Here is a 27,438-nt window from a genome sequence, read left to right as displayed (position 1 = left end):
CATACAAAAAAAAATCACCACATTTCAGCACAAATAAAATATATTTTACTATGTTAAAGTTCAAACCTTCCTTTTTAATTAAACAGAAAAGGGGAAATGCTGTGGGATAATGCCCTTGTAGACTGGTTTAATAAAACACTGATTGGCCAGTAACCAGGCAGGAAATATAGGCAGAGTGAGCAGACAAGGAGTAAGAGGAAGGCTGAAGTCAGGAGACACCAGCCCAAGTCCAGGAGCAGCATGTAATGGCACACAGGTAAAGCCACAGAAAATGTGGCAACATACAGATGAACAGAAATGCGCTGAGTTTAAGTGTAAGAGCTAGTCAATACTAAGCCTAATGGCCAAGCAGTTATAATTAATATAAGCCTCAGTATACTTACTTGGGGAACTCGAGTGGGAGAGATTTGTCCTGACTGCTGGCCAGCCGAGACACAGGAAAACTTCTGGATACAGATTGCACTCACCCCTTTCATATCCTATGTGACTGCATTCACGCCTTTCATATCTCATGTTACTGCATTCATGTATTTCATATCCCGTGTGACTGCACTCACCCCTGTCATATTTCGTGTGACTGCACTCACCCCTGTCATATTTCGTGTGACTGCATTCACCCCTGTCATATTTCGTGTGACTGCACTCACCCCTGTCATATCCCGTGTGACTGCATTCACCTATTTCAAATCCATGTAACTGTACTTACCCACTTAAAGTGCAAGTCTTCCTCCATTGCCCTCCACTTTCCATTGAGGCAAGGTCTGTTAGTCAACCACAACTGGGTGGTGTGCTACCACTGGTCCTGATAGCCGGTCTACTCCAGGTTTCCTCTGTCTCTACCTCCTGAGGTTGGAGTTACCGCTTAGCTGCCATGCTGACTTACCCATCTGCTATTTGCATGGGTCCTGGGGGTTCAAACTCCTGTCCTTTTGCTTGCTTGCATGGCAAGTGCTTTAACCACTGAGCCACTCCTCAGCTCCATCTGTCAGGAATTTTCTGCCTGCCCCTCTGTCATGTGTGACCTTTTCAAGGGAAATCCATGCTGTGTTCCCATAGGAATGATCACAGGGTGTTGTAACACCAGGCTGCTGCTTGCTTTCATTGGCACACTGTGAGGACTTTAACACTTTGGGCTGTATGATATTGTGCCTATTTTTGCCTCTCTTCTGTCTGATCATATAGGTGCTGTCCAAAAAAAGTGTTTGTTAAATTCCATTACAATTTTTAGGTTACAAAAGCAAACACTAGATATAATTAAGATATTGTGCTATAAGCATACTAATAAGCTGAAAACAGAACAGTGCCATATTTTAGCTTGTCTTAAAGGTGTCCTTAAGCCAGTGAGGAGAGGTTATGCAAACAGTGGTGTTGCCCCCCTGCCCCCTCTCCCAAGACAGGGTTTTGGAGCCTGTCCTGGAACTCACTCTGTAGACCAGGCTGGGCTCGAACTCACAGAGACTCGCCTGCCTCTGCCTCTGCTGGGATTAAAGGTGTGTGCCACCACTGCCCGGCAGCCAATTGCCTTTTTAAAAGTTCCCTACCAACTGTGTAATGACAAAGTGACAGCTGTACTGGAAAGGGAAATACACTCGCGGGTCCTGTACATGGACATCTTCAGTAGACTGCTATTTCACTGGCCATACTGCATGAATAACAGAGAAGGAATTCTCACCTTGCAAATCAGTAAGAGGGGAACTCTTGTTGGCAGATGGACACAGGATATGAATAGTTTACAAAAAGAAGAGGTACAGTGAACAACATCTGAGGCATGGAGCCAGCATGGAGATCGCTTTCCTTCTGTCCAGTTAGTGGGGTCTAGCCATCTGCCAGGCCTTGCTGGGGGAAAGGGAACTACTTGACTGTCCTTTGGCAGCGTGGCCAAACCTCTTTAAGTGCGTGCCTTATGCCCAGGGCATTCGTACTGCTGGATTTGTCCTCAGGAGGTTATCAAGTGGTGTGTAGGCATTCCTCTCCAGAGGTGTTATTGCTGTCCTTGTAACCACAAACAATTTTAAATCAGCTCTGTGTTTCACAGTCAGCCTTGGGTAAACTCATTATGTTGTAGCCATATGGCAGCACAGTGTGAAATTAGAAGTGATACTGTCCAGGGAGGTGGCACAGGCCAGAGATGAGGTAGCCGGCACTCATTCTATCCCTGTGGTGGTTAAAACGTTTAATGTTGAAATAATTAAGATTTACAAGGAGTTGCAGAGGCATGTGTAGGGAAGTCCGAACACTCTCAACCTCCTAGTTGGCTTTTACATTTACATATGCTTCTTCTAGTCTCTTTGCACATCGAATCACACATCTGAAGGTAAATACATGATTTAAGTAAACTGAAGAAGAGGGAAGTAATAGTATGGGGACTACTTCACAGCCCATTTCAGAGTCAGGAAGGTCATGATTTAATTAATTAATTATTTATTTCAAGACCAGGTTTCTCTGTTTAGTTCTTTGCTGTCCTGGAACTCACTCTGTAGCCCAGGCTGGCCTCGAAATCAGAGATCCATCTGCCTTTGCCTCCCGAGTGCTGGGATTAAAGGTGTGTGCCACCACCTCCTGGCCAGGATTTAATTTTTTAAGATTTATTTTTATTATTATTTTAAATAATCTTATTACATTTTATTTTTATTATTTTAAATAATCTTATTACATTTTATTTTTTATGTGTGTGTATGTGCCACAGCATTCAGGTAGAAGTCAGAGGACAACTTGTAGGAATTTTCCTTCCACTATGTGGGTCCTGGGGATTGAACTCACTTTGTCATGATTAGGGCCAGTTTATCCACTGAGGTGTTTTAGTGATTCTAGTTGTTTTTCTTTTTCTTTTTTACTTTTAATTATGTTTATGTGTGTGACTGTGTAGGGATGTGTGCAGGTGCCCATGGAGGCCAGGAAAAGGCATCTGGTTCTTTGGGGATGGAGATATAGGTAGCTTTAAGCTGCCTGTTGTGGGTGCTTGGAATTGAACTTGGGTCCTCTGCAAGAGTTGTATGTCCTCTTTAACTGATGATCCATCTTTCCAACCCCAGGATTTAATTAAACAATGTTTTATAAGCTTTTTCTTGTAGTAGATTGGAATCAGCACAGAGACGAAAATCAGCACTGGACGATGTGCAGAGAGTGAGAGACTTGGCGAGCTCAGCCCTGAATGGGATGGCTTTACCAACCCCCTCCCCTCAAAGCTCGGGATCTGTGCAGAAGAGGAGGCAGAGGATTATAAGAGCTAGAGGTGGTGGATGCCTCCCAGGAAGCAGCATCTTCCAGACACAACAGGACCGATATGCGTGAACTCACAGACACTGAAAGCAGGCCCAAGACTTGCACAGTTCAAAGCAGACAAAATTCTAGCACTGAGACAGGCAGTGGACTTAGCCAAGAAACTATCTGCAGCTGGTGCCTGCCAGGAAAGGGACAGTCTGTTCTCTGCAATGGAGGCTGACTGGGCACGTCAACCACACTCAGGGCAGGACCCATGCGCAGGAGCAGTTGGCCAACACAAAATGAACTCCATGGTTTTGTGCACTTTTTGTTTTGGTTTAGTATTTTTGTCTTACTGTTTTGTTGTTGTTGTTGTTTTGATTTTTCTTTTTCTTTTTTTTTTTTTGGAGAGGGTGGTAGGAAAGAGCTGGGGGAGGGGAAGAATATGATCAAAGTATATTGTATGAAAAAAATTAAAAAAGAAAAATATCTTTTAACTTAAAAAATACTACATTTATGTGCGCGTGCTCGCTCGCGTGCGCGTGCTCTCATGCAGGCACCTATATATGCATGTGTTATAGTGCTTGGATGGAGATCAGAGAACAACCCTGGGAATCAGTTCTCTCCTTCCACCATGTGCATGATTGAACTCAGGGACTGAACCTAGGTTGTCAGGCTTGTCAGAAGCCCCATTAGCAGCTGAACCATCTGTGGTCCCAGGATTTCATTAAAACACAACACAAAACATGCATGTGTTTACCGAGATTGGTCTTCATGTTTCTCTGTGCACACGTCTTTCTCCATCAGGGTCTTGTGTCAAAACCTCAGAGTGTCATGTCTGCCTTGGACTATACCAGTCAGGATATCTGATGGCAGGGGCTCTGATGAATAGGGATTTGTTTGTTTCCTGTACCTGGAAGTGAAAGGACATGGTTAGCTTAGACCCCTAGTTCGGGGCAGCCATCACAGGCCCACTTTTCATCTCCCGCTGTTCCAGTCTTCAGAGGTGGCTTCATTCTCATGACTTCTCATGCCGAGAAGTGACAGAGATGTCCAGGCCTCGCCTCACCTCTGTTCTGGGACATGCCTGAATGGGAGGAGCTGAGGTGCTTTCTGAGCCTGTCTGGTTTTGTTGGGAAAGTTACAGCCTTCATTTCTTTCTAAATCGATTAAATCTTTACAAAATTTTTGTTCATATTTGGGTAATCAGACAGAGCAGCACCTGGGGGAAATTCCCAGTGAAGTTACCTTGTGAGCTCAAGTTGTGCCTGTAAGACACATTTGTGAGCAGTGGCTCATGGACTCGACTGTTCCCAGTGGTCTGAGAGGGCTCCCGAGGAGGCTCCCCTGAAGGGAGGCTTCTGGAGAGCCATGCTTCCTGCTCTCAGAAAGGGCCTGAATGTCCAGCCTGTTTGTGGGGGTGTGGGCCTATGTGGCGCCATTCATCACTGGGCTGGCCCTTAGCCCTGGGTGGCTAGACATTTAGCTGCTGATAGAATGTGGCTTCTCCTGGGCATGTGGCCTAGGGGATGGCGCCTTTCTTGATTCAGTGTGGGGCTCTCAGTAGAACTGGAAAAACAAGCTAATTTTTTTCTTTCCTTGTTTTCTTAGCATCCAGCATGTGTATGGAGCCCAGCACCCACCTTTTGATCCGCTCTTACACGGCACGTAAGTGGCAGTCAGTGTCGCGCTTCTGCCGGCTCATTGAGCTTCTGAGGGAGGGAAAATGTTCTCTCAGTCAGCAGATGGCTCAGGCACTTGCTTTGTGCGACTTTGCTGTCTGTGCATAGTTTACCCTGCAGCCGGGCAATGGGACACAGGGGCTTCGGGTCATAGTATCTTGCAGAGGGCAGAGAGCTGGCACTTTTGGATTGAGGGCAGTGTGGCTCCAGACTGCCCTTACAGCTTGTGTGAAGCGGTCCTCTGTGCTGCCCTCTCGCTGTTCTGGTCTTGGCTCCTCCCACTGTTGGGCTTAGTGCTGTGCTGGTGTGGCCTGCAGGGCGGCACCTGTCTGTCACACTTCCTCACTCACGCCGGGGCTGATGGTCTGCATGGTGATGCGTGGAGGGACGGCCTGTAAATAAACCATCTCTGTGTGTGTATACAAAGGCCCCGCTCTCTGCAGGGTCCTCTTGCCCCGGACCCCTCTGCTGCTGCCCCTGAGCTTGCTGAGATGGAGGGAGTGTGAGAATGTGCTCTCTAGCCTTGGTACCATTGCTCTGTAGTTCTGTGCTGCTTAGTGGCTCGCTCCTGAAATGCACCCCCCTCCCCCATCATGCAGCCCGCTCAGTGCCGAGTCCTGTTTTGATGCCTGCACATTGTGCTTTTCTTGGCACCCTCATCTAGATGAAATGTCCTCTCACTGGGGATTCTCTTTTGGCTGAGTGTGCACAGTAAAGATGCCTTTGCTTTGTAGCTTGCTCAAGTCCACGCCCAAGGTGCCCACCACCCCAGTGAAGGCCAAGAGGGTCAGCACCTTCCAGGAGTTTGAGAGTAATACCAGTGACGCTTGGGATGCGGGCGAAGATGATGATGAACTCCTGGCCATGGCGACAGAGAGCCTGAACTCTGAGGTGGTCATGGAGACAGCTCACCGTGTCCTGCGCAACCACAGCCAGAGGCAGAGCCAGCCTTCACAGAAGGAGATGCCAGAGCCAGAGCCTCAGCCCATAGCAGAGCCTCCTGTAGCTCCGAGTGGTGACCTCCGCCTGGTGAAGTCTGTCAGTGAGAGCCACACTCCTTGTTCTTCAGGTAGAGATGAAGGGACAGTAGAGCCAAGGAAGGACTGGACTGGAATAAGGAAGGCTGTGTGTGTGTCTGTTTGCAGCAGGCCTCTGGGCCATGAGAACCTGTAGGGTCATCTTTCATGTGGCTGTGGCACTCCCAGGACTAGCCAACAGCCTCATTGCCCATGCGGTCTGGATGTGCTTTTCTGTCTGTGGAGCCGAGGGCGTCTTGCCTACAGAGGGAATGTTAAGGCTTGTGGCTTATGAACGGGCCCAAGAGAGGGCCATGGGGGAGCACAGGAGATAGGAGATCCTGGACTCCTTCAGAAAGGAGCCAGGAGCGCCCAAGCACGCCTCTCCTGGGTGAGGGCGCTTTCTTCTCATTTACAGAGGAGAGCAGTAGCCTAAGGCCCCCTGCTAGGTTCAGAAAGGGGCTTTGGACCTAGCCTGGTTTTCAGAACTGCCTTCTGGGAGTTGATGTGCTAAAATGTTAGTTTCTTCAGGTGAGAAGCTGCCTTTATTTCATTTGTAAAGAATTTAGAATGACCGAGTTTACCCAGGAACTGCAGTGGCTTTTCAGTTCTCTGAGAGTTCTGCTGGAGATTGCTCCCTCCCACCTCCTGTCTGCTCAGTCTGGGCAGGGTGCCCTCTAGTGGTGGCCTTCAAGGGTTGGCAGGGACCCTGGATTCTTTTGCTCACCGCTGTGCTTGGGAGTGACAACTTCTCAAGCCCCCACGGCTGGCTAGAGCATCTCGGGCCCTGCTGTTGCATGTGACGGCCCTCAGCACATCAGATGTAGGAGCTGAGAGTGGGCAGGACTACATGGTGTCTGGCTGGAGGTCCTGGCCAGAAGCAAACTCAGAGCAGGTAGATGATGACGGAGCTGTGGTGTGTCACATTGTGGCAGCCTCTCCGGCAAAAGTAAAGTGACTAACTAGTTCTCAGGAAGTCATGTTACTGGAGAAGTGGCTCTGATCTCATTGCTGTGTCCTCCACAAGTCTTGGCTTGAGAATCCTGTGTTTGCTTTCTAGGAGGGATTTTTTTTGAGCACTTAATAATAATAGCATGTTGTGAGTGTTGACTGTGTGGCTAGTACCATAGCCAGCCCCTTTGTGATGCATTCTTTAAACTCCTCAGGCTTCTAGGAGGGAGTTATGTTGTTCTTCTACAGCCAAGGCACCAAGAAAGCCCTGAGCTGCTTACGAGGTGGGCCTGGGGGATAAAACCCAGGCTCTGTGACTCCAGAGTCCCTGCTGTTAATGCTGGCTACTGCAGAGACCAGGGATTCTCATCCAGAGAGTCTGTTGCCAGGGAACATGTGGCGGTATCTTGGACAGTGTGTGTTAGAGCTGGAGCAGGGTGTGTCACTGAACATGGTAGTTATGGTAGGGATGCAGCTCAAATTTCTACAGTGCCCTGGTAGAGGCTGAACATCCCCCACACTCCCATTGGTGAGGCCAGGGAATCCTGTGCTGGAGTTGGTTACATTGGTTCTTGGAGCTGTAGGGATGAGTGGAGAAGATGTGATCCTCTTTCTCTGCCCAGGGCTTAGCCCCTGTTACCTGTGGGCTGTTGATATTTCCTCATATGAGGAAGGAATGTGAAGGCCACTGGATCCTCACCTCAGATTCTAGTCACTTCCTCCTATTCCTCCCAGACAGCTGTGGGTGATTCTGCCTCCATGACATGTTTTCTTATGGCCTCTGCCTTAGGCAATGTTCTTTTGCTATGAAGAGATGCAATGACCACAGCAACTCTTTTTTTTTTCTTTTGGTTTTTTGAGACAGGATTTCTCTGTGTAGTTTTGGTGCCTGTCCTGGATCTCACTCTGTAGATAAGATTAGCCTCACGAACTCACAGAGATCCACCTAGCTCTGCCTCCCGAGTGCTGGGATTAAAGGCATGTACTGCCAACACCTGGCTCCACAGCAACTCTTATAAAAAAAAGCATTTAACTGGGGCCTGCCTATATTCATGGAGGGAAGCATGGTGGCATGTAGGCAGACATGGTGCTGGATAAGTAGCTGAGAGATCTACATCTGGATCCATAGGCAGCAGGAAGAGAGAGACACTGGGCCTGCCTTGAGCATTTGAAACCCCAAGGCCCACCCTCAGAGACACATGCCTTACAGCAAGGCCACAGCTACTCCAAAAAGGCCATACCTGTCAAGTAGCTCCACTCCCTAAGTGTTCAAATATATGAGCCTATAGGGGCCATTCCTATTTAAACCACTACGGCCTTGGATGCTAGAATATATAGATAATGGAGGATTCCTGGGGCTTGCTGGCCAGTCAGTCTAGCTAAATCAGTGAGCTTCATGCCCAGTGAAAGACCCTGCCTCCAAAAATGAGGTGGAGGGCTTGAAGACACCTGCTGTAGAACTCAGCTTCTACATGCATGTATACGTCCGTACGTGCATCACACACATGTGCACAGACTCTTCCCCATGCCAGTCTGCTCTCCTGCTCTTGCTGATGGGTAGGGTTTATTCCTGATGCTGCCTGCAGGTAAGGGTGGAAGCAGAGGTCCTCAGGCTAACCCTTAGGCCAGATTCTGCCCAGGAGCTTCTTGTCTTGTTCCGAGGCTGCCTGTATGGCCTCCCATCCTGACTGGGGAGTGGAGCAGCATGGATGCAGGCGGAGGTGGGACCCTTGCCCCTGCCTAAGGTAGACAGCAGCATGTTGAATTTACATCTCCCCTGTGGCTCATTTTTGACTGTACGCTGGTTTGTGCCTTCTGGAAGTTGAGGCTGCTGGGTGGGAGCTGGAGTGGAGCTAGCAGTCAGAGGAGTGGTCTGGGCTTTCCTGGCTGTCCTATGTGGTCATATGCAGGCGTGTCTGTTTTACTGTGAACAGTACTCTGTCAGGGAGTTAGTGTTGAGTGCTGGATGGCAGGAGAGGGAAAGCTGTGACCTGATGGTGTTCACAAAGGGCCAGTGAGTGCTATGATGGGCACTAACCTTACCTCTGTTCTTCTACCCTTTCTAGACAGCACCAGTGATTCGGTCCCTCTGCAGCGGTCCCAGTCTCTCCCCCACTCGGCGACTGTTGCACTGAGTGGGACATCTGACCCACATGCCCTTGGTAGCTCAGCCCTGAGTAAGAGAGAGGCCTCTCGGCTGGACAAGTTCAAACAGCTGCTTGCCGGCCCCAACACAGACCTCGGTGAGTCCCTGAGGGTGTCTTGTCTGTTTCTTAGAAGACCAAAGGTGTCATTACAGGTTGCACGCACTCTGTGTGTGTTTGCATGACATCGAGTCCCGAAGATGCTGCTTGTTGGGCTGCTTACTTCTTTAGACATGTTTGCCGACATAGTCCCAATACAGTTTCCTACTATATACTTTCAGCAGCTTCCTTTCCTTTTTTATTTTTGTTTTTGTTTTCTCGAGACAGGGTTTCTCTGTGTAGCCCTGGTTGCTCTGGAACTAGCTCTGTAGACCAGGCTGGCCTCTGCCTCTTGAGTGCTGGGACTAAAGGTGAGGGCCATCACCACCTGGCCATCCTTTTTTCTTAGTGCTGCAGAATACTTTTCCTGCTGTGGTCCTCAGGGGGATCCTCTAGAGCCCCGGCAGGTAGTTATCTCTGTCCTTCATGGGCTGTGGGTTGTCTGACCTCTGGGGGGTGAGATGGGGTGACTACCATCCTGAACTACCGACTCCATACTTTGCAGACCTGGGGCTAGGGATGGCATGGGTGTGACAGGTAAGGCCCAGGTGGGCCCTGCAGAGAGAGGATGGTCATCATGGTGAATCGTTGTGATTTCCTGGGTCCCCTGCAATACCTGTGTGGACACCGGCTAGACTTCCAGGACACTTGTGGTGGAACTGCCATCTGGTTATTTGTCCCTTCATTTTCACAGCCTGTATTTGCTGAATGAACTCAATGATAGGTGTTTACCAGGTCCTTGAATTTTCTGAGGGCTGGGAGGTGGCCTTGGCCATGAGATCACTCAGCAGAGAAAAAAAAAAAAAAAAAAAATTGAGCAGGTAGTATGTCAGTCAGAGCTGCACTTTGAGGGCTGAGAGCAGGGAGGTGCAATGCCCATCTTGGCCAGGAGGTGGCGATTGGGGCCTGTGGATGGGCTGCAGGGAACTGACCCATGCATGTGTTTGGGAAGCCGTAGGGAGGATGTCCTGGCTGGAGCAGGGCAGCCTTAGATCCTGAAGTCCATACAGTGAATTTTTTCTTCTTAGATTAATAACTTTTTTGTTTTGTTTTTGAGATAGGGTCTCTCTACATAGTTGTGGCTGTCCTAGAACTGACGATGTCGATTAGGCTGACATTGAACTTGCACAGATTATGTCTGCCTCTGCCTCCTGAGTGCTGGGATTAAAGGAGTGTGCCACCACACCTGGTTTTTAATTATGTTTAGGAAAAAAAAGTAGCACATGCATATCTTACAAAATTATGAAGCACAAGAGGATGAAGAGTGAAATGCCTTCCCTGTTCAGGAGCCCCCTGTCAGATGTGGCCTGTGGACATTGCTTCAAACAGTTTTATGTAATTGTATCCTTAGGGAGCGTCTCAGGGATAGTACAAACAGTTTCTGTACACGTCACCCAGCTTCACCCGTTGTTTGCCTTTTGCCCATTCACTGTTCCCTGTGCTGTGCGTGTGTTTGCAGAACCAAATGAGAGTCAGTTGGAGACACCCTTCCCCAGGGCTTTGCTGTATACTTCCCCAGAGCACAGGCAGTCAGTTTATTCAGTGTAAGGAAGCGTAGCCCTGACACAGTGCTGTGTTCCTTGTGAGGATGTGCTCTGCGTGTTCACATTTCCCAGGTGTACCCAAGACTGTTCCTTACCTCTCCCGCTTCCCGTCCACAGTCCAGAGCTCGATGGCACCCTCCCCACAGTCCTCCCTGCTCTAAAGTCTCTGTGAGTCTGGAATGCTGGTTCTCCTCCTTTGCATGCTGTGACTCTGACACATTCCAGGTGTGCAGGCAGTTATTTGTCAGATGTCCCTCTGTTTCTGTGGGTCTGAGTCTTCCTTGTGATTAGGTCCAGGGGAATGATGCTCAGCAGGAGCATCACATTGGGATGTGTGTTTTCTCACCCCTTCCTCGTGTCTGAGAACCTAGGCAGCAGTTTGGGGGTGCCTTGGAGGCTGTGCATTTCTGCAGGGCTTTTTCTGCATCCACCCAGATGGACATGCTGGTCCACACCTCACCTTTTGAATGTATCTGTATTTACAGAGTAGCACATGGAGAGCCAGATGCCACTCTTTGGGTGCCCCATACTTTATTTATTTCACAAGCCCTTTACTGATGGGCATGGAGGCTAACACTGCTTTTCTGTTATTACAGCCCAGGACCTTGTACAGATGAGGCAAGAGCTCTTGAAGGCACCTGCTACTTTAATGATGGTTTCTATAGAGCAATTCTCACCTGGGGTAGGGAGGAGACTACAGACAGGGTGGCATTTTAGGTTTGTCATAGAGTTAGGTGGGTGGAAGTTTCTGTCACCAAAATAGGAAATCAGGGTTGCTCATATGAAAGGAGCAAAATCTCCTAGTTGAAGTTGGAATCATATTTCTACCTTTTTAGCACACCATGCAGCCATGCTTTTCTGAACAGGGGCTGCTAGTTAGCTGCTCAGGTGCTGTGGTGGAGCCTGATGAATGTGCAGGAGGAGACAGATCCTACTGCCTGTGAGAGGAGGCTCTGGAGTTGGCTGTCTGGGTGGAGACCTTGAGCAGGCCTGGTAACTCAAGATCCTGGTTCTTAGTGTCCTTGCTCATCTGCAAGATGTGCCTGGAGCTAGATTGAGATGATGCATGGACCACTAGAGTGCTAACTGTAGCTAATGCCCATGGGCTGCCTTTATTGCTGTTCTCTAGGCTTTCTATAATACTGATTATCACAGTATGGCCACTCGGTGATCCATAATGCATCAGAGTTGCTTCCAGACATTTTCCTGGTGATGTCTACCAGTTTGCCAGGAGATAGCTGATGAATATGGGTTTACCTGATGGTGGTCCTGATCTGGTTTATCTATGGGCAGCCTCTAGAATCTTCTTGTGGGTCTTGTCACTAGGGCAGCATTAGAAGTCAAATTGTCCCACCACTTGGGAGGCAGAGGCAGGCGGATCTCTGTGAGTTTGAGGCCAGACTGGTCTACAGAGCAAAATCCAGGACAGGCACCAAAGCTGCACAGAAAAAACCAAAAAGTCAAATTATACTTGCCTTAAAGCTTGAGGGTCAGTGTGGGCACGTGTAGGTGAAAGAATAGGTGTAAAAATCAGGCTCTTTGTCAGGTTGGTGTGATTATGTTTTTCTTATTCTTTTTTCTTTACGAATTCTGTTTGAATATTTGAAGCCAAAAAGTTAAAGCCATTTACTTTCAAAGATAAACAATTACTGGATTTGTATTTAGTGGCAAGAGAAACATAGCCAGTAAATTGCCTGTTTTCCTAAGGCCTTTAAGGTAGCTCTGAGGACAGTGGAATGCATTATCTTCCCATTACATAGAAACCAAAGTGGTAAATATTTGCTGGAGTTGGAGAAGCAGATCGCTGATGTGCGAAGGACCAGCAGAAATGGCTGTACCTGCTGCAGATCTGGGCCAGCGTCCGCTGCTCTTTGTTTAGCTTATGCTCTGTTATGAGCCCAGGGATGAAAGTAGCAAATAGAACTTAACAGCTCACTCCCCTCTTAGCATCAACTCAATATTTACTCGCACAAAGACTGCCTGCTTTGAAGCCTGAGAAAATGACACGTGGAGGCATTCATGTTCATCGCGTGCGCCTGCTGATCAGGAGTACCATTCGGAATATGCAAAATGTGCCGTTTCCTGCGGGCTGCTGAGTGACTGCCACGCAGTAGTGGGGCCTGTGTGGGCAGGCTCTGTGCAGAGCTCAGCGAGGGGCACTAGAGAGCCGCCAGCCAGCAGAGCAGAAGGCGTCCCCTTTCCTCTGAGGAGTGAGCCAGGCACATAGCCATGGTCCCTGGTACCCAGGTAGATCCACTCTGGGTTTGAAGATGGAGAATGTGTCTGGACAGAGGGAAGGAAGGCATAAATAAGTATGGGGTCATGTTCCTTGGAAGCATGGCCGTGAGCAGATGCCCCCGAGTACCACTGACTTGAGGGCCACACTGCAGGGCCTGTGATGATAAGAGTCCACCCCCAGCATGGGTACTGGCTGTGCCCTTACTCTCTGTGGGAGCAGCTCTCTAAGTGTCTCACTCACCTCAGGGTGGAAAGGGAAATCCAGCCTACCTTACAGAGTTCCTGTGAGAGCAGGAGGTAATTTATGTTTCAGTCATAGGGGAGAAATAGGGATCCAGACCAACATATGCCCTGGCCTCGAAGATCTGGCATTCTAGTCTGGGGAAGACAGACAGACACAAACCTTGATTGAACACCCCAGGGATGGTCAGGTCAGCAGGTGGTAAGCACACCTTGGCATGAGGCAGTGCTGAGGGATGAAGAAGATGCTGCTGGCCAGTAAGTGGTCCTCAAAGACCCTTTGAAATGAGCGTGTTTCTGCTGAGCCCCGTGGAGAGAGGCTGAGCATGGAGGAAGGCATTCCAGGGAGAGGAGCCAGGATGTAAAGGCCGTGTGGTGGGAGAGCTTCAACCATTTGAGGAATGGAAAGAAGGTGCTGAGGCTGAGGGAGGTGGAGGGAGAGAGGCATGTAGAGCAGAGAGGCACTTGGACTCCAGGGCTCCGAGGGCCAGGAGGAGGCACTCAGCTTTTGCTTGAGCACCCTCTGGAGTAAAGCTTGGAAGGAAGCACCCGGAGGGCTTCCAGCGTGGGGTAGCTAGTGGTTTTGGACTAGGTGTGTTTCTCAGGCAGTTGGAGGGGAAGGAGAGGGAAGACGGTGACTGGAGGAAGGGAGCCAAGGGTTTTGGGATTGGACCTGGTGGGGTGATGGGTTTCGAGTGCGATCTGGTGAGCCCCATGGGTGGTGCCTGATTGGCTGTACAGTGTGGACTGGGAGGAGCATCATAGCTTGGCTCCCAGAGACAGCAAGGATGTGAGAGCCAATGGTGGCCCAGACAATGCACTTTTCTAGATGGGTCATTTCATCCAAGGGAGCAAACCCTGGTCCTTTGATGCCGCTGTGAAACTGCAAACCAGTGTGTGGTGCCTCAGGATCCACAGGTCTCTGTCCAACAGCACCCCTGCCTACCCCTTGTCACGGGCTTACTGCTCAGGTGGCTGCATCTGAGGTAGCCCTTCAGTGAGTGGAGCAGGGCAGGATAAGGCCAGGTTGGTTTGGGGCTGTTCCCAGCTTCTGGGTCTCTCGTTTTTTGGTTAATGTAGACAGTGACGTTCTTAGTGCTCTTTGGAGGCCAGAAGAAGTCGTTTCCTCTCCTGTGGGTCTTGTTGGATTAGTTGGCATCTGGTCTATAACAGGTTTGCCATGGGCATCCTGGGATGGCTTGGAAGAGCTATTCCCACGTCACAGGCCACTGGCCAGCCAGTGTCCAGTGTTCCGCTCTAGAAGCCAGAGCCACATAATAGCAAGATGCCCTTAGTTGAGTTGTTAGACTGTTGAGCATTAGAGAAGTATGTGCGTGCGTGCGTGCGTGCGTGCGTGCGTGCGTGCGTGCGTGCGTGTGTGTGTGTGTGTGTGTGTGTCTGTCTGTCTGTCTGTCTGTCTTTCTGCCTGCCTGTCTGTGTTCAGCACGTTCACTGAAGGTGTGGGTAGGCTTGGAGAAGATGATACTGAGAGAGACAAAGCAAGCACTAGTTAATTTCAGTCTTGCCCCAGGTCTCAGCAGGAAGAGCCGCTTTGAGCTACTACATGCAGTGATCTGGCATATGGGAGATAAATCCTCGTGTCTTGACATGGCTCCCTTTCTACCTGCCACTGCATACATGAAGAGCCCAGGCAACACTCAGTTGCTGGTAAATAGTTGTTATGGACATGTAAATGTCAGCCCAACGACAGTAAAATGACATGAGGAGGCAGGAGCAGGACTCCCTAGCCATAGGCCCCTGGCTACCTCTGCCATCCTGCCTTTCCTCTCCAGCCTCCTTTGCTTGTGTGCTCCCGCTGTGTGAGGAGCTGTGCAGCATCTCTACATCATCTCACGAAGCGACTCTGTCACATCATTGATGAGAATGGGACTGAAGAGATGGGAAGGGCAGCGGACCCAAATGGCCATTGCACACACCTGTTGGGTCCGAGGCAGTGCGTTCTTCTTACCCTCCTGTTAACTCCCAGTCATTTCCCATTCAACCTTCAAACGCCGACAAGTTCCTCCGTGCTCGCTTCATCTGCCCTGGGATCTGGGGCTCTGAAGGAGTTTGAGCCATAGATAAGCATACTGGTTCCTGACTCACACTACAGTACCACATTCTTCCTTTCTTCCTTTTTTATTTTTAAATGATGTTTTCATGGCTGGATGTGACATTTAAATAGCATGCGATGTCCCTAAGTTTAAAACAACGAAACTAAATATGTACTCACACAAGGTAAGTGTTTCATTAATAACTACAGCTGGGTGTCTCTTCAGTGCAATTGGCAATAGTTCAAGGCTCTTTTAGATAATTTGTTTCTGGGGGTGATGAGCTTTGGTGTCTTCAGAGAAAATATTAAACAATGTGCATAGGCTCTTGTATAGTTTTAAACAGGCAGGCGGCCTTAAAGTTGCTCTGGTGCAATTGCCTTTTTATCTCGTCTCTTTTGAAGTTTAGGCTATTAAATAATTGTACAATTATGAGGCTGCAGAATCAACAAAATTAATGTGAAAATTTCCTCTACTTGAGGACAGAGGATGGGAAAGTACATAAGAGCTGCAGGAATCCCTTGTTCCTTTCTCTCAGCAATATTACCTATACGCCCATCATTTGTCTGCATCTAACAGTATTAGAGTTTATGTCCATCTGTCCACTTTACGGACTGGGCCTCCTGCAGGCTGTGGCTGTGAGCTGCATGTCCTTATATTCTAGTCACCTGTCACAGGTATGTGTGTAGACTCAGGAAGTGCCAGTGAAGTTACTGGAGTCCCCACATGTCAGTTCACCTCCTGCCCAGTGTTTTTCGTGGTTACCAGTATTTCTGGCTCACTAGTTGACATAGGCAGCTTAGTGTTATGGGGGACCAGAGGAGAGGGTTTTCAGAAGGTGACAGGAAAGCAGACCCAGTGGCCTTTACATAAATGGCACTATGTTTCTCTGGGAGCCTCTTTAGATCGGGAGTTGTTGGCTTTGCTTCAGAGGTTTAGCCATGACCAAGGATCTCAGCTCCAAGTCACTTGTCCTTCCATTCATGGCCACAGGGTGGCGGTCATTATCTTGTGGTCTGATTCAGGCAGATTTTAATTGTTTAATGTATTTTGTTGACATAGATTCATCATACACAGTGATGGCTTCATAAAGACATTTTCACACAAGTACCACTTCTCTCCTTCCCCTCCCATTCCATTCCTTTTCCAAGACAGTCTCACTTCTACTGTCACAATGTCATGTGTGTATAAGTATGATTTTATGTATCTGTGTGAGAGCAGATGGCAATGCTTCCCCCCCTCTGAGTTGACTTATATTACTTAATATGACCCTCAGATGTACCCATTTTCCTGTAGATGAGATAACCTCACTCGTCCTTATAGCTGAGTAAAACTCCGTGTGTGTGTGTGTGTGTGTGTGTGTGTGTGTGTGTGTGTGTGTGTGGTCCACTCGCCTGTTGATGGATTCCTGCATAGATTCAGTAGTCTGGCTGTCATGAATATTGCCATAGTAAATACAGATGTGCAGTCTCTGAGGCGTGCTGACTTAGAGTCCTGTGGGTGTTACCCTAGAGTGATTAGCAGGTCACACTGTGGTTCCAGCTTCAGTTTTCTTTGAGGAGTCTCCCTACTGATTTTCATAGCGACTGAACAGGTTCACATTCCAGTGCCACCTATGTGGGGTCCCCCATCATCACCAGCATTCATTGCTGTCTTAATGGTGGCCATTCTGACTAGGAAGAAAAAGAACATCACTGTTGTTTAGTTTGTATTTCCCAGATTACGAAGGCTTTTGAACTTTGGTTTTCATATTTATTGGCCAGTACTTAATCTTTCTGAGGACTATTTCATTAGCCCATTTGTTGAGTGGGTTGCTTGGCATTTTGGTATCTAATCTGTTTAGATCTTTATATATCATAGATACTATTTCTCTGGCACATGTGCAGCGCAAAGATTTCACTCCATTGTTGCCTTTGCTGTGCAAGCTTTACATTTTCGTGCACTCCAGCTGGTCAGGCCTTATTCCCTGAGCTGTCAGAGTCTTGTTCAGAAAGTCCTTGCCTTTATCTCCTTGCCTTTGCTTCCTCTAACAGTTTCCCAATTTCAGGTCTTATGTTAAGGTCTTTGATCCAGTTTGAGTTGATTCCTGTTTTATTCTTTTACATGTGAATACTTGTTTTCCCCAGCACTGTTTGTGGAAGAGGCTGTCTTTTCTCTAGCATACATTTTTGACATCTTTGTGAAGAATCAGGTGGTCATGTGGGTTTGTTTCTGGGTTTTCTCTTGTATTCCATTGACCTGCATGTCTACTTTTGTGGCGGCCTTGCAGTTTTTATTACTGTGGCTCTGTAGTGCATCCTGAAGTGAGGTATGTTGAGATCTTCAGCATTGCTTTTCTTGCCCAGGGTTGCTTTGACATTCTGTGGTCTTTCACATCTCTATGCATGTTAGCATTATTTTTTCTGTTTCTATAAAGAATTTGCAATTTCGATGGGTATTGCACTAACATTTAACATCTTCATTGTAGAGGTTTTTCACTTCCTTGGCTAAGTTTATTCAAATATTCTGAAGATATTGTGAATGGGGTTAATGTTTTGATTTCTTTCTTAGCTCTTCTCTATAATATGCTCATTTCTGGCATATAGGAAGGCTACTGATTTCTGTAAGTTGATTTTGTTCCCCGATTTGCTGAAAGTATCTGTCAGTTCTAAGAGTTCCCTGATGGAGTCTCTAGGGGCCCTTCTGTATCAAGTCATGTGGTCTGCAAATAAGGATAATTTGACTTTCCCCCCCTTTTGTAGTCTTTTTATTTCTCTTGTCTTATTGTGCTTTAGTAAGATTTTAAGCAATATACTAAATGAGAGTAGAGAGTGAACACCCTTGTCTTGCTCCTGATCTTAGTGGAAATTTAGTGAGTTTTTCTCCATTTTTCATGGTGTTGGCTATAGGATGTCATAAATAACCCTTTATTATGCTGAGATATGTTCCCTCCATTCCTAGTCTCTTCAGGGTATTTTATCATGAGAAGATGCTGGACTTTGTCAAAGATGTTTTCTGCACCTATTGAAATGACCATCCAATTTCTGTCCTTGAATATATTTATGAGATATTTTATATTCATTGATTTGTGTATGTTAAACCATCCCTGAATTGCTGAAATGAAACCAAATTGATCAGGATGAATGTTTGTTCTGGTTGATTTTATGTCAACCTGACACAGGTTCTGAGAGGGGTAACCACCTGAGGAAATGCCTTTATAAGATTGGACTATAGGCAAGCCTGTATAGCATTTTCTTAATTAGTGATTGATGAGGGGCCCCGCAGCCCATGGTGGGTGGTCCCATCCCTGGGCTGGTGGTCCTGGGGTCTATAAAAAAGCAGACTGAGCAAGCCATGGGAACAAGCCAATAAGTAGCACTTCACCATGGCCTCTGCATCAGCTTCTGTCTCCAGGTTCTTACCCTGTTTGAGTTCCTGTCCTGACTTCCTTCAGTAATGAACTATGGATGTGGAAGCATGAGCCAAATAAACCCTTTCTTCTCCAGCTTGCATTTGGTCATGGTGCTTCATCATAGCAAAAGTAATCCAGACCAACACTCTTTCCATTGTGTTCTTGAATTTGGTTCATAAGTATTTTCTATTGAGACTTTTGTGTCTATATTCTTTGAGAGATTTGTCTATAGTTTTCCCTTCCTTCCTTCCTTCCTTCCTTCCTTTCTTCCTTCCTTCCTTCCTTCCTTCCTTCCTTCCTTCCTTCCTTCCTTCCTTCCTTCCTTCCTCCCTCCCTCCCTCCCTCCCTCCCTCCCTCCCTTCCTTCTTTTCTTTCTTTTCTTCCTTCTTCCTTCCTTTTTTTTCCCTTTCTTTCTTTTTGTGTGTGCCCTTCATCTGGTTTTGATAGCAGGGTAATATTTGATTTGGGAGTTAAAATGAGTTTGGAGGCATTCCTCTTTTCTATTTTATGGAATAATTTGAGAAAGATTGCTATCTTTAAAGACCTGGTAGGATTCTACAGTGAATCCATTGGGTCTAGATGTATCTTTTTGGTTGGGAGATTTTTAATTACTGCATCATTCTTGTTACTTGTTACTTATCTGTTTACATTATTTATCTTATCTCACTTTAACTTTGGTAGGTAACATGCCTTTAGAAAGTTATCCATTTATTTTAGATTTTTCTAGTTCAGTATTCTGTTTTGTATTTTTAAAAATCTTTTTTTAATCTTTAATCCCAGCACTCGGGAGGCAGAGGCAGGTGGATCTCTGTAAGTTTGAGGCCAGCCTGGTCTACAGAGCGAGATCCAGGACAGCTAGGGCTGTTACACAGAGAAACCCTGTCTTGAAAAAAATTTTTAAAAAATTTTAAACACTTGTTTGTGTGCATGTGCATGCCGCAGAGGTCAGAATTCTCTTCTGCCACATGGGTTCTAGGGATCGAACCCATTGTCAGGCCTGGTGGCTGCAGGTACCTTTATCTGGTGAGCAATCTCTTTAGTCTGGAATATGTTTTGAAGATATGTTCTTATGGTTTTTCTGAATTTTTGTTGGTGTCTGTTGCAATGTTTTCCTTTTCATCTCAATTTTATTAATTTGGGTCTTCTATTTCTTTTGGTTAGTTTGGCTAAGGGTTTGTTGAACTTGTTTATTTTTTTTTTCAAAGAACCAACTCTTGATTCCTTGATATATATATATATATATATATATATATATATATATATATATATATAATTTCCTTTTTATTAATTTTTGCCCTGATCAATCGTCACTATTTTCTTACAGCTGCAGCTTTTGAGCTTGGCTGCCTGTTGGTGATAGGGTTGCTGTGTAGAGCTTTTGTTAGGTTGAGGCATGCTCCTTCGGTTTCTAGTTTCTTCAGGGCTTGTATCATAGAGGGATGATGAATGTTGTTGAAGGCCTTTTCTGCATCAATTGAGATGATTATGTGATTTCTGTCCTTGAGTCTATTTATGTGATGTTTTGCATGTATTGATTTGTGGATGTTGACCTGTCTTTACATCCCTGGAACAAGGCCAACTTGATCATAGTGAATGTGAATGAGATTTTAGATGCATTGTTGAGTTGATTTTACCAGTGTTTTGTCCTTGTCAGTAGTCTTTAGCTTATCTCAGTTTAACTTTGGTTTAAAACATGCCTTTAGAAAGTTACCCATTTATTTAAATTCCAGTTTAGTATTTTTATTTTGTATTTGTTTGTTTTGGAGGCAGGGTTTCTCTGTGTAACAGCTCTGACTGTAACTTGCTCTGTAGATCAATCAGGCTGACCTCAAACTCATAGAGATCTGCTTGCCTCTGAGTGCTGGAATTAAAGGCGTGGGTAACCAATGCCCGGCTTTATTTTATATTTACATTTTTTAAGAACATTTAAATATGTGTGTGTATGTGTGCATGTGTGCGTGCCACAAAAACAGAAATTCTGATTTCTTGTTCATTCGTGAAGCTGCTCTGCAAATTTTCTCTCTCTGTGTGTGTGTGTGTGTGTGTGTGTGTCTTTTTTCTGGTGTTGGTAGCAGGGTGACCCCGGCTTCATGGAGGAGTTTTGTAGCATTCCTTTCTTCCTCCTTTATTAAGTCAGTAGCTGGAGAAGTATGGGTGGTAGCGCTTTTTGAAAGGCCTGGTAGAGCTCAGCGGTGAATCCACCTGAATCTGGTCTTTATTTGTAGTTCCGAGACTTTTCCCTCCTGCTTCGGCCTCACTGTTTATTATAGATTCATTTAAGCTGTTTATATCTGCTGGGTGTGATTTTTGACAGGTCATGTGTCTATAGCTACATTTTCCAATTTATTGGAATAGAGGATGTCAAAGTATGGAATAGAGGATGACCTCATGAAGCTCATTGGTGGGTGTCAGTTTGATGACTCCTTTGTCATGTCTAATTTACTAATTTGTACTTTCTTACTCTCTTGGTTAGTTTAGCTAATGGTTTGTCAATCTTGTTTATCTTTTCAAAAAGCCAACTCTGTCACTGCTAGTAATTTTTGTTTCTGTTTTATTGATGTTTGCCCTCATCTTTGTTATTTCTTTCTGTCTGCTGTGTTTTGGTTTGGCTTGTGCTTGCTTTCCTGAGTTCTTTATTTTTATTTTGTATGTATGAGTCTTTTACCTGCATGCTTGTCTGTATGCCATGTACATGCCTGGTGCCCATGGAGACCAGAAGATCTCCTGGGACTGGAGTTACAAACAGTTGTTAGCTGCTGTGTGGGTGCTGGGAATCAAGCCCATACCCACTGAGCCATCGGTCCAGCCTCTTGTTTTTCTAAGTTTTTAACATGGACCATTCAGTTATTTAATTTGTGATACCTGTAAGTTTTTAAACAGCTGTAAACTTCCCCCTTGGAACTTCTTCCACTGCATCCCATGTTGCATGCTGTGTTTTCCTATCTTTCAATTTTAGGGATTTAAAAATCGCTCTTCTGATTTTGGTGATCAAGTGTGTATTAGTCTCTGTGAACGTCAGTGTTTCCTGCAGTTTCTCTTGCTGTTGAGTTCTGCTTTGTAGTCCACTGTGATCAGATAGATGGCAAGAAATTGTTTCAGTTTTCTTGATCCAGCCTGTTTTCACACCCATAGTCTGTCTTCCACTTGATCTGTTTTATTGATGAGTTCTCCACTGAGATTTTTGGACTTATTTCAATTTTTTCAGTATTTGTGTTTCTTGAATTCATCCTTCATTTGCTGTATTGACATCCTTAATTCATTCAGCTGTTTGTTTGTATGTCTTTGAATTCATTCAGGAATTCGTGTCTTCTTTGGTTTTGTCAACATTCTTAAAATCATTCCTTTGAATTCTTTGGTATCCATCCAATTCATTATTATTATTTTTTTTTAAAAATGTGAATTGGTGTTTTGCCATGGGTGTCGGGTCCCCTGGAACTGGAGTTGCAGACAGTTGTGAGCTGCCATGTGGGTGTTGGGAATTGAACCCTGGTCCTCTGGAAGAGCAGTCAATGCTCTTAACTACTGAGCCATCTCTGCAGCCAATTCATTCTTACTGAGATCTATTGTGGAGCTGGAGGGGTCTTGTTGCTTTGACTTTTTGCATTGGGATTTGCACATCTGGGATTTGATTTTGGTTCGATTATTTATTTATTTATTTTTTCTTTAATTTCTTTGTGGTGCTGGAGAGCAAACCCCGGGTCTCCCCGCTGTGTGTTCAGTCCCAGGTTTCCTTCGAATCACCTGTATGTTTTCAGTTGAAGTTTGCCGTGTCCAGGTGGGTCCTGCTTACACTGCTGCGGGGCTCCTCCTTCCCATGTGCTGCTCAAGCCTGTTCAACCTCTGCAGTGCCTCAGTGCAGAATGAGGTTGCGCATGGTGTTGACTTCTGCCTCGGACAGCAGGGGTCAGCCTTCCCTTAGGAGTTTTCTAACCCTTAGCCAGGGAGTCACTTCAGAGTATTCTTCCCAGTTCCTGTTTCCCTCAGTTTACTGAGTGGTCCTGCTTTCCCTAGACTAGCTCCGGCTCCGCCCACACTTGTGCTTACCTGTGTGCTGGGTGTTTTCTTATTCCCAGTTCTGTCTCAGTTGAGCACCATTGCAGGGTGTCCCATGGCTCTGTGGTTGTCTGGGTTCACTTTCAGAGCGGGTGGAGAGGGTTTCAGGACAGGCCGGCTCCTGTGAGGGGGCCATATGACTCTGCTCGGGGGCTCATCTCCCAGTGGGTGCAGGGTGAGCTGGAGAGTGGCCATGTAGACTTGTCTGGCAGAGTGATTAGTTTTCAGATTCTCTCGGAAGCTGCCTCCTCCCTGCCCTGGCTGTGATAGGTGATGATGTAGCTTACGGTGCTGTGTCTGCTTTACTGGCTAGTTGGTCTCTCCACCAGAACTTGGTTTTCAGTGGGTTTGCTCACAGGCCTTTTTGTTCCTCTTGTTTACTGGCCCTCAGCAGGGGAAGGGTGCTCGCCTCTTCTCTTGCTTCAGTCCCGTACTCTAGGTCATAGTTGGTTTATGTAAACCAGATGTTCAGTGTCTCTGAGTTTATCTGATCTCCAGAGTCTGCTGTGTACTGTGTTGCTCTCCTTACCTGACTTTGAAGCTCAGATCCAGTGTTTGCCTCCAAGTTCATAGGGACACCGGAGAGTGCTGCCTGCCCCTCCTCTGCCACCCCCTGCTCCTGAATGGTAAAGGAAAGCAGATTTTGGAGCTAAGTCCCGGACACTCCAGCTGTCAGGAGTGCTGTTGGTGATGACGATACTGGAGAGGGGCTTATCTAATCCAGTGTTGATGGTGATAAGAGTGAAGGTGATGTCGATGCTGCTGCTGCTGCTGCTGCTGCTGCTCACAGTGGTGTTGGTGACAGTGCTGATGGTGACAGTGATGACAGATACGGTGATGACAGTGACCAGTGATGGTGACAGTGATGACAGATACGGTGATGACCGTGACCAGTGATGGTGACAGTGATGACAGATACAGTGATGATCGTGACCAGTGATGGTGACAGTGATGACAGATACGGAGATGATCGTGACCAGCGATGGTGACAGTGCTGGTGTGAGTGTTGGCTGCGTGTGTGTGTGTGTGTGTGTGTGTGTGTGTGTGTGTGTGTGTGTGTATGCCTGTGTTCTGTGTGGGGAGGTCAGCAGTGTCTGCCCATCCTTCTGTTGTGTGGTGGGATGTCCAGGAGAGGCTTTCTGCTGAAGTCTTAGACTGTGCAAATGGTCTCAGAGGGAAAACATGCACAGTACCAGATGTTTGGAAGCAGAATAGCACGTTCTTCAGATGAGGAATTCGGAACGGGTGGTGAGTGTACTGAGTGTGCCGGGCTGCTGTCACAGGACACGGCACCGGGCACCTCGTGGACCCACATTGTTTCCAGGAGCAGGGTGGGCTGAGGGGTTTTCTGGTGAGCACTGTCCTCTTGGGTGAAGATGTCACTGTAGTCTGTCCCCACATGGCTCTGCTTTTGTACATGAAGAGGGAGAGGGAGGAGGAAGAGGGTGAGGAAAGAGCGAGAGAGAGCGAGAGAGCGAGAGAGCGAGAGAGCGAGAGAGAGAGAGAGAGAGAGAGAGAGAGAGAGGAGGGGGAGGGAGAGGCAAGGAAAGAGCTAGAGTTAGTGATAGAGAGGGAAACTGGAAGGGGAAAGAGCTAGAGCTAGAGAAGGAGAGAGAGTGGGAAGAACCAGAATTAGAGAGAGAGGGGGAATGGGAAGAGCTAGAATTAGAGAGAGGGAGAGGGAGAATGGGAAGAGCCAGAATTAGAGAGAGGGAGAATGGGAAGAGCTAGGATTAGAGAGAGAGAGAGGGAGAATGGGAAGAGCTAGAATTAGAGAGAGAGAGAGGGAGAATGGGAAGAGCCAGGATTAGAGGGAGGGAGATATAGGGAGGCAGTGAGGGAGAGGGGGATATAGGGAGAGGGCATAGAGAGATGATAGGAGACAAGAGGTGGAAGGATAGAGAGAGGGCGAAGGGAGAGGGAAGAGAAATGGAGGAGGTATAGGAGAGTCAGAGAATGGAGGGGGATAGAAGTTGAAGGGAAAGAGAGCAGTGGGGAGGGAGGAGAGAGAGGTGAGGCAGGGCCAGAGGAGAGAGATGCAGTGAGTTACCCTTGGAGCTGGCCGCATTCACACTAAAGCCACCTTCGTGACCTCATCTTGCCCCAGCTTCCCCTTCATGGACCCTGTGTGTAAGTGCCACAGTCACAGAGGGAGTCGGGTCTCATGTGCATTTGGAAGGATGCACTTCGATCCACAACAGCTAAGGTCTCCTTTAACCCACATGGTTACCCTTGTATTTGTTTTAGGTTCTAGAAGTTAGAATAAATGGATTATAGAAAAGTATGGAATCGTCACTTCCAGTCCCTGCACCCTGACTCTTAGCATCTTGGGGGACAGGGTGGTGTGGGTACTGAGTGTGGGCACAGGTCCTGGCTGCACCATGCCTCATGCCGACAGGGTGGCCTGGGCATGCCCTGCTTCTTAAAACCCCCTTAGAGCTTCAGGTCCATCACCTGCAGAATGGGCGATGGTACTTGTCTGCAGCTCCTGGAGATTAGATGAGGCCACCTCAGGGGCGGTTAGTGAGGAGCCCTGTGGCAGCCACCCCATCTGATTTTCTTATGTACTTTCCTGCTGTGTTTTCACAGGGACTGTGGGGGAAATGCTGTGACTTGCTAGTCTCCGTGTCCCCCCAATGTTATGTCATATGCCTTTCCATGTTATCACTTTCTCCATAACCATCACTTAAGAACTTCAAAATTTTAATTTGTATGTATATATGTGTACTTGTGTGAGTTCATGTACACTATGAGACCAGAAGAGGGTTCCAGACCCCCGGCACTGGAGTTACAGATGTTTGTGAGCCACCATGTAAGTGCTGAGAAGTGAGCCCAGGTCCACTACAAGAACAGCCAGTGCCCTTAGCTGCTGAGCCACCATTCCAGCTCCTAGAGCCATCGTTTTTAATGGCTGTACAATGTTTTGAAAATGATATTTATTTAAAATTGTTATTAAAATTGCATATCTGTCTGAAGCAACATTTTATTTATATGCTTAATCAAGAACTTGACGTATTTAGTGCTCTTCTGAATCATGACTTAAAGTCCAGGAATAGGAATGCTGTTCACTGACGTTCTGAAGGGGAAGGGAAGAAGGGAAGGGAGGGGGGAGGGGAGGAGGGAGAGGGAGGAATGGGAGGGAGGAGGGGGAGGGAGGAGGGGGAGGGAGGAGGGGGAAAGAGAAGGGAAAGGGAGGAAGAGAAGGGAGGAGGGGAAGGGAGGAGAGGAGGGCTGGGAATAGTCAAGGCCTGCCATGGAGCCCAGGGACTGGGGATGTTTCCTTTTACTTTTGATTCACTAATTATTTTAATTGAAAAGCTGCATTGCAATACAAAGCTAGAGACCTGAAGTGTTCCCAAAGGGCCCACACAGTGGCTGCTCTCCCTCTGCCATCCAGTAGCTACCTTGTGTCTTGTTCTTCTCAGGAGGAGGTGTGGCTAAACATACTTCTTACCCTCCTACTCTTTCAAAGATTCAAATGGCAGCATGTCAGTGTTCTGTACTCATTCTTTACTTAGAAATAAATGCCTGTTGCTGGGAGCCTGAGGACGGGAGGCACCCAGCAAGCATGCTCAGTCATCTCTCCATCTGCTCACCAGTGTCAAAATGCCACAAGAGCCAATCAGTGCTTGAGAGAAATACCCCTTTTTCAAAGTTGATGTAACATTAAAATAACACACAACAGGTCATCTCAGGGCAGACAGCTAAACATTCCCCACCCCCACCTCTACCCCCCACCCCCAGTGGCCACCTCCTTGAGTGGCCTTCCTGCAGAAGATTGGCAGCTGGCCCCTCATCTGAGAAGGGTTCTGTAAAATTATAATTTCTGTAATAGTATAACTGAGGACTTCTCATTCTTACTATTGAATGACGAGAGGGCCCTTCCTGTGTCCTGGGGTCCTCTTGGGGCACTCCCCACGACCACAGTGCTCTCGTTAAGGAGCCAGTTGCCTCCTTGTTAGTGGTTTGTAAAATCTTTTCTTTCTCATACAGGGACTATGGGGACCATGGGGTATGAGTCAGTTATTCCACTGACATCTAGGGTAACAAGAGGCTCAGGGTACAGTGTGCACAGCACTGAGGTCATTAGTGGAAACTGGGCATAGTCCACCTGCTCTTCCTCTGTGATGGGCAGATGATGTCTCCCGGAGCATCTTGATGCTCAGCCTGGTACCTTCCCTCTGTATTAGTTATTGTCCCTCCTGCTGTGACAGAATGCCCATGAAAGCGAGTTACGGAAGGAAGGGTTTCTTGTGGCTCACAGTCTGAGAGCTCAGCCCAGCGCGGCCGGGCCACATGGTGGCAGTAAAATGAGGTAGCTGCTCACTGTGCATCTATTATGAAGCAGAGACCAATTCCACTGCTTAAACTGGCTTCTCCTTTCTTCCCTTTTTATTCGGTCGGGGGCCCCAGACCATGGACTGGTGCTGCCCATGTTCAGATGGGTTTCAGTTAAGCTCTGGTCACCTTCATAGACATACCCCGAGACGTGGCCCTGTGGGATTCCACATCCAGGTGGCACCAAGAATGAACGACTGCAGCCTTCTGTCCAGTTGGCACCTGCGGCCCTTCACCTCTGAAGGCCAGGTTCTAGGGTAGAAATGGGGACTGAAGCCCACACCTCTCTGGCACAGAGTCCCTGCATGTGCTGCGCCGTCAGGCCACCTCTTGCACAGGACTTGGGGCTTAGTGGGAAGACTAAGCATTCTGGGTAGGTTTGGAATGTAGCGCGTTCACTTGTTTTGTGCTGTTCACGGCCACTGTAACACATTGCCTAGTATTCCCAAGTCCATTGTAACACCACCTAGTGATTCCAGTTTTCAGCTAT

The 27,438-nt window shown here is 47.2% G+C and overlaps 1 protein-coding gene across 1 annotated transcript in view; it reads left to right on the top strand.

Annotated features, from left to right (window-relative positions):
* Positions 1-27,438, top strand: part of Tbc1d22a (TBC1 domain family member 22A) — a 304,315-nt gene that overhangs the window by 14,207 nt on the left and 262,670 nt on the right. Inside the window, exons 2-4 of the mRNA XM_028878158.2 lie at positions 4,813-4,869; positions 5,618-5,952; positions 8,917-9,093. Of these exons, the coding sequence (XP_028733991.1) occupies positions 4,813-4,869; positions 5,618-5,952; positions 8,917-9,093 (569 nt within the window). The remainder of the gene's footprint in view (positions 1-4,812; positions 4,870-5,617; positions 5,953-8,916; positions 9,094-27,438) is intronic.

Source organism: Peromyscus leucopus, chromosome 20, assembly GCF_004664715.2.
Source record: "Peromyscus leucopus breed LL Stock chromosome 20, UCI_PerLeu_2.1, whole genome shotgun sequence".
Classification (NCBI taxonomy): Eukaryota; Metazoa; Chordata; class Mammalia; order Rodentia; family Cricetidae; genus Peromyscus; species Peromyscus leucopus.
This window is presented reverse-complemented; position numbering and strand designations above follow the sequence as displayed.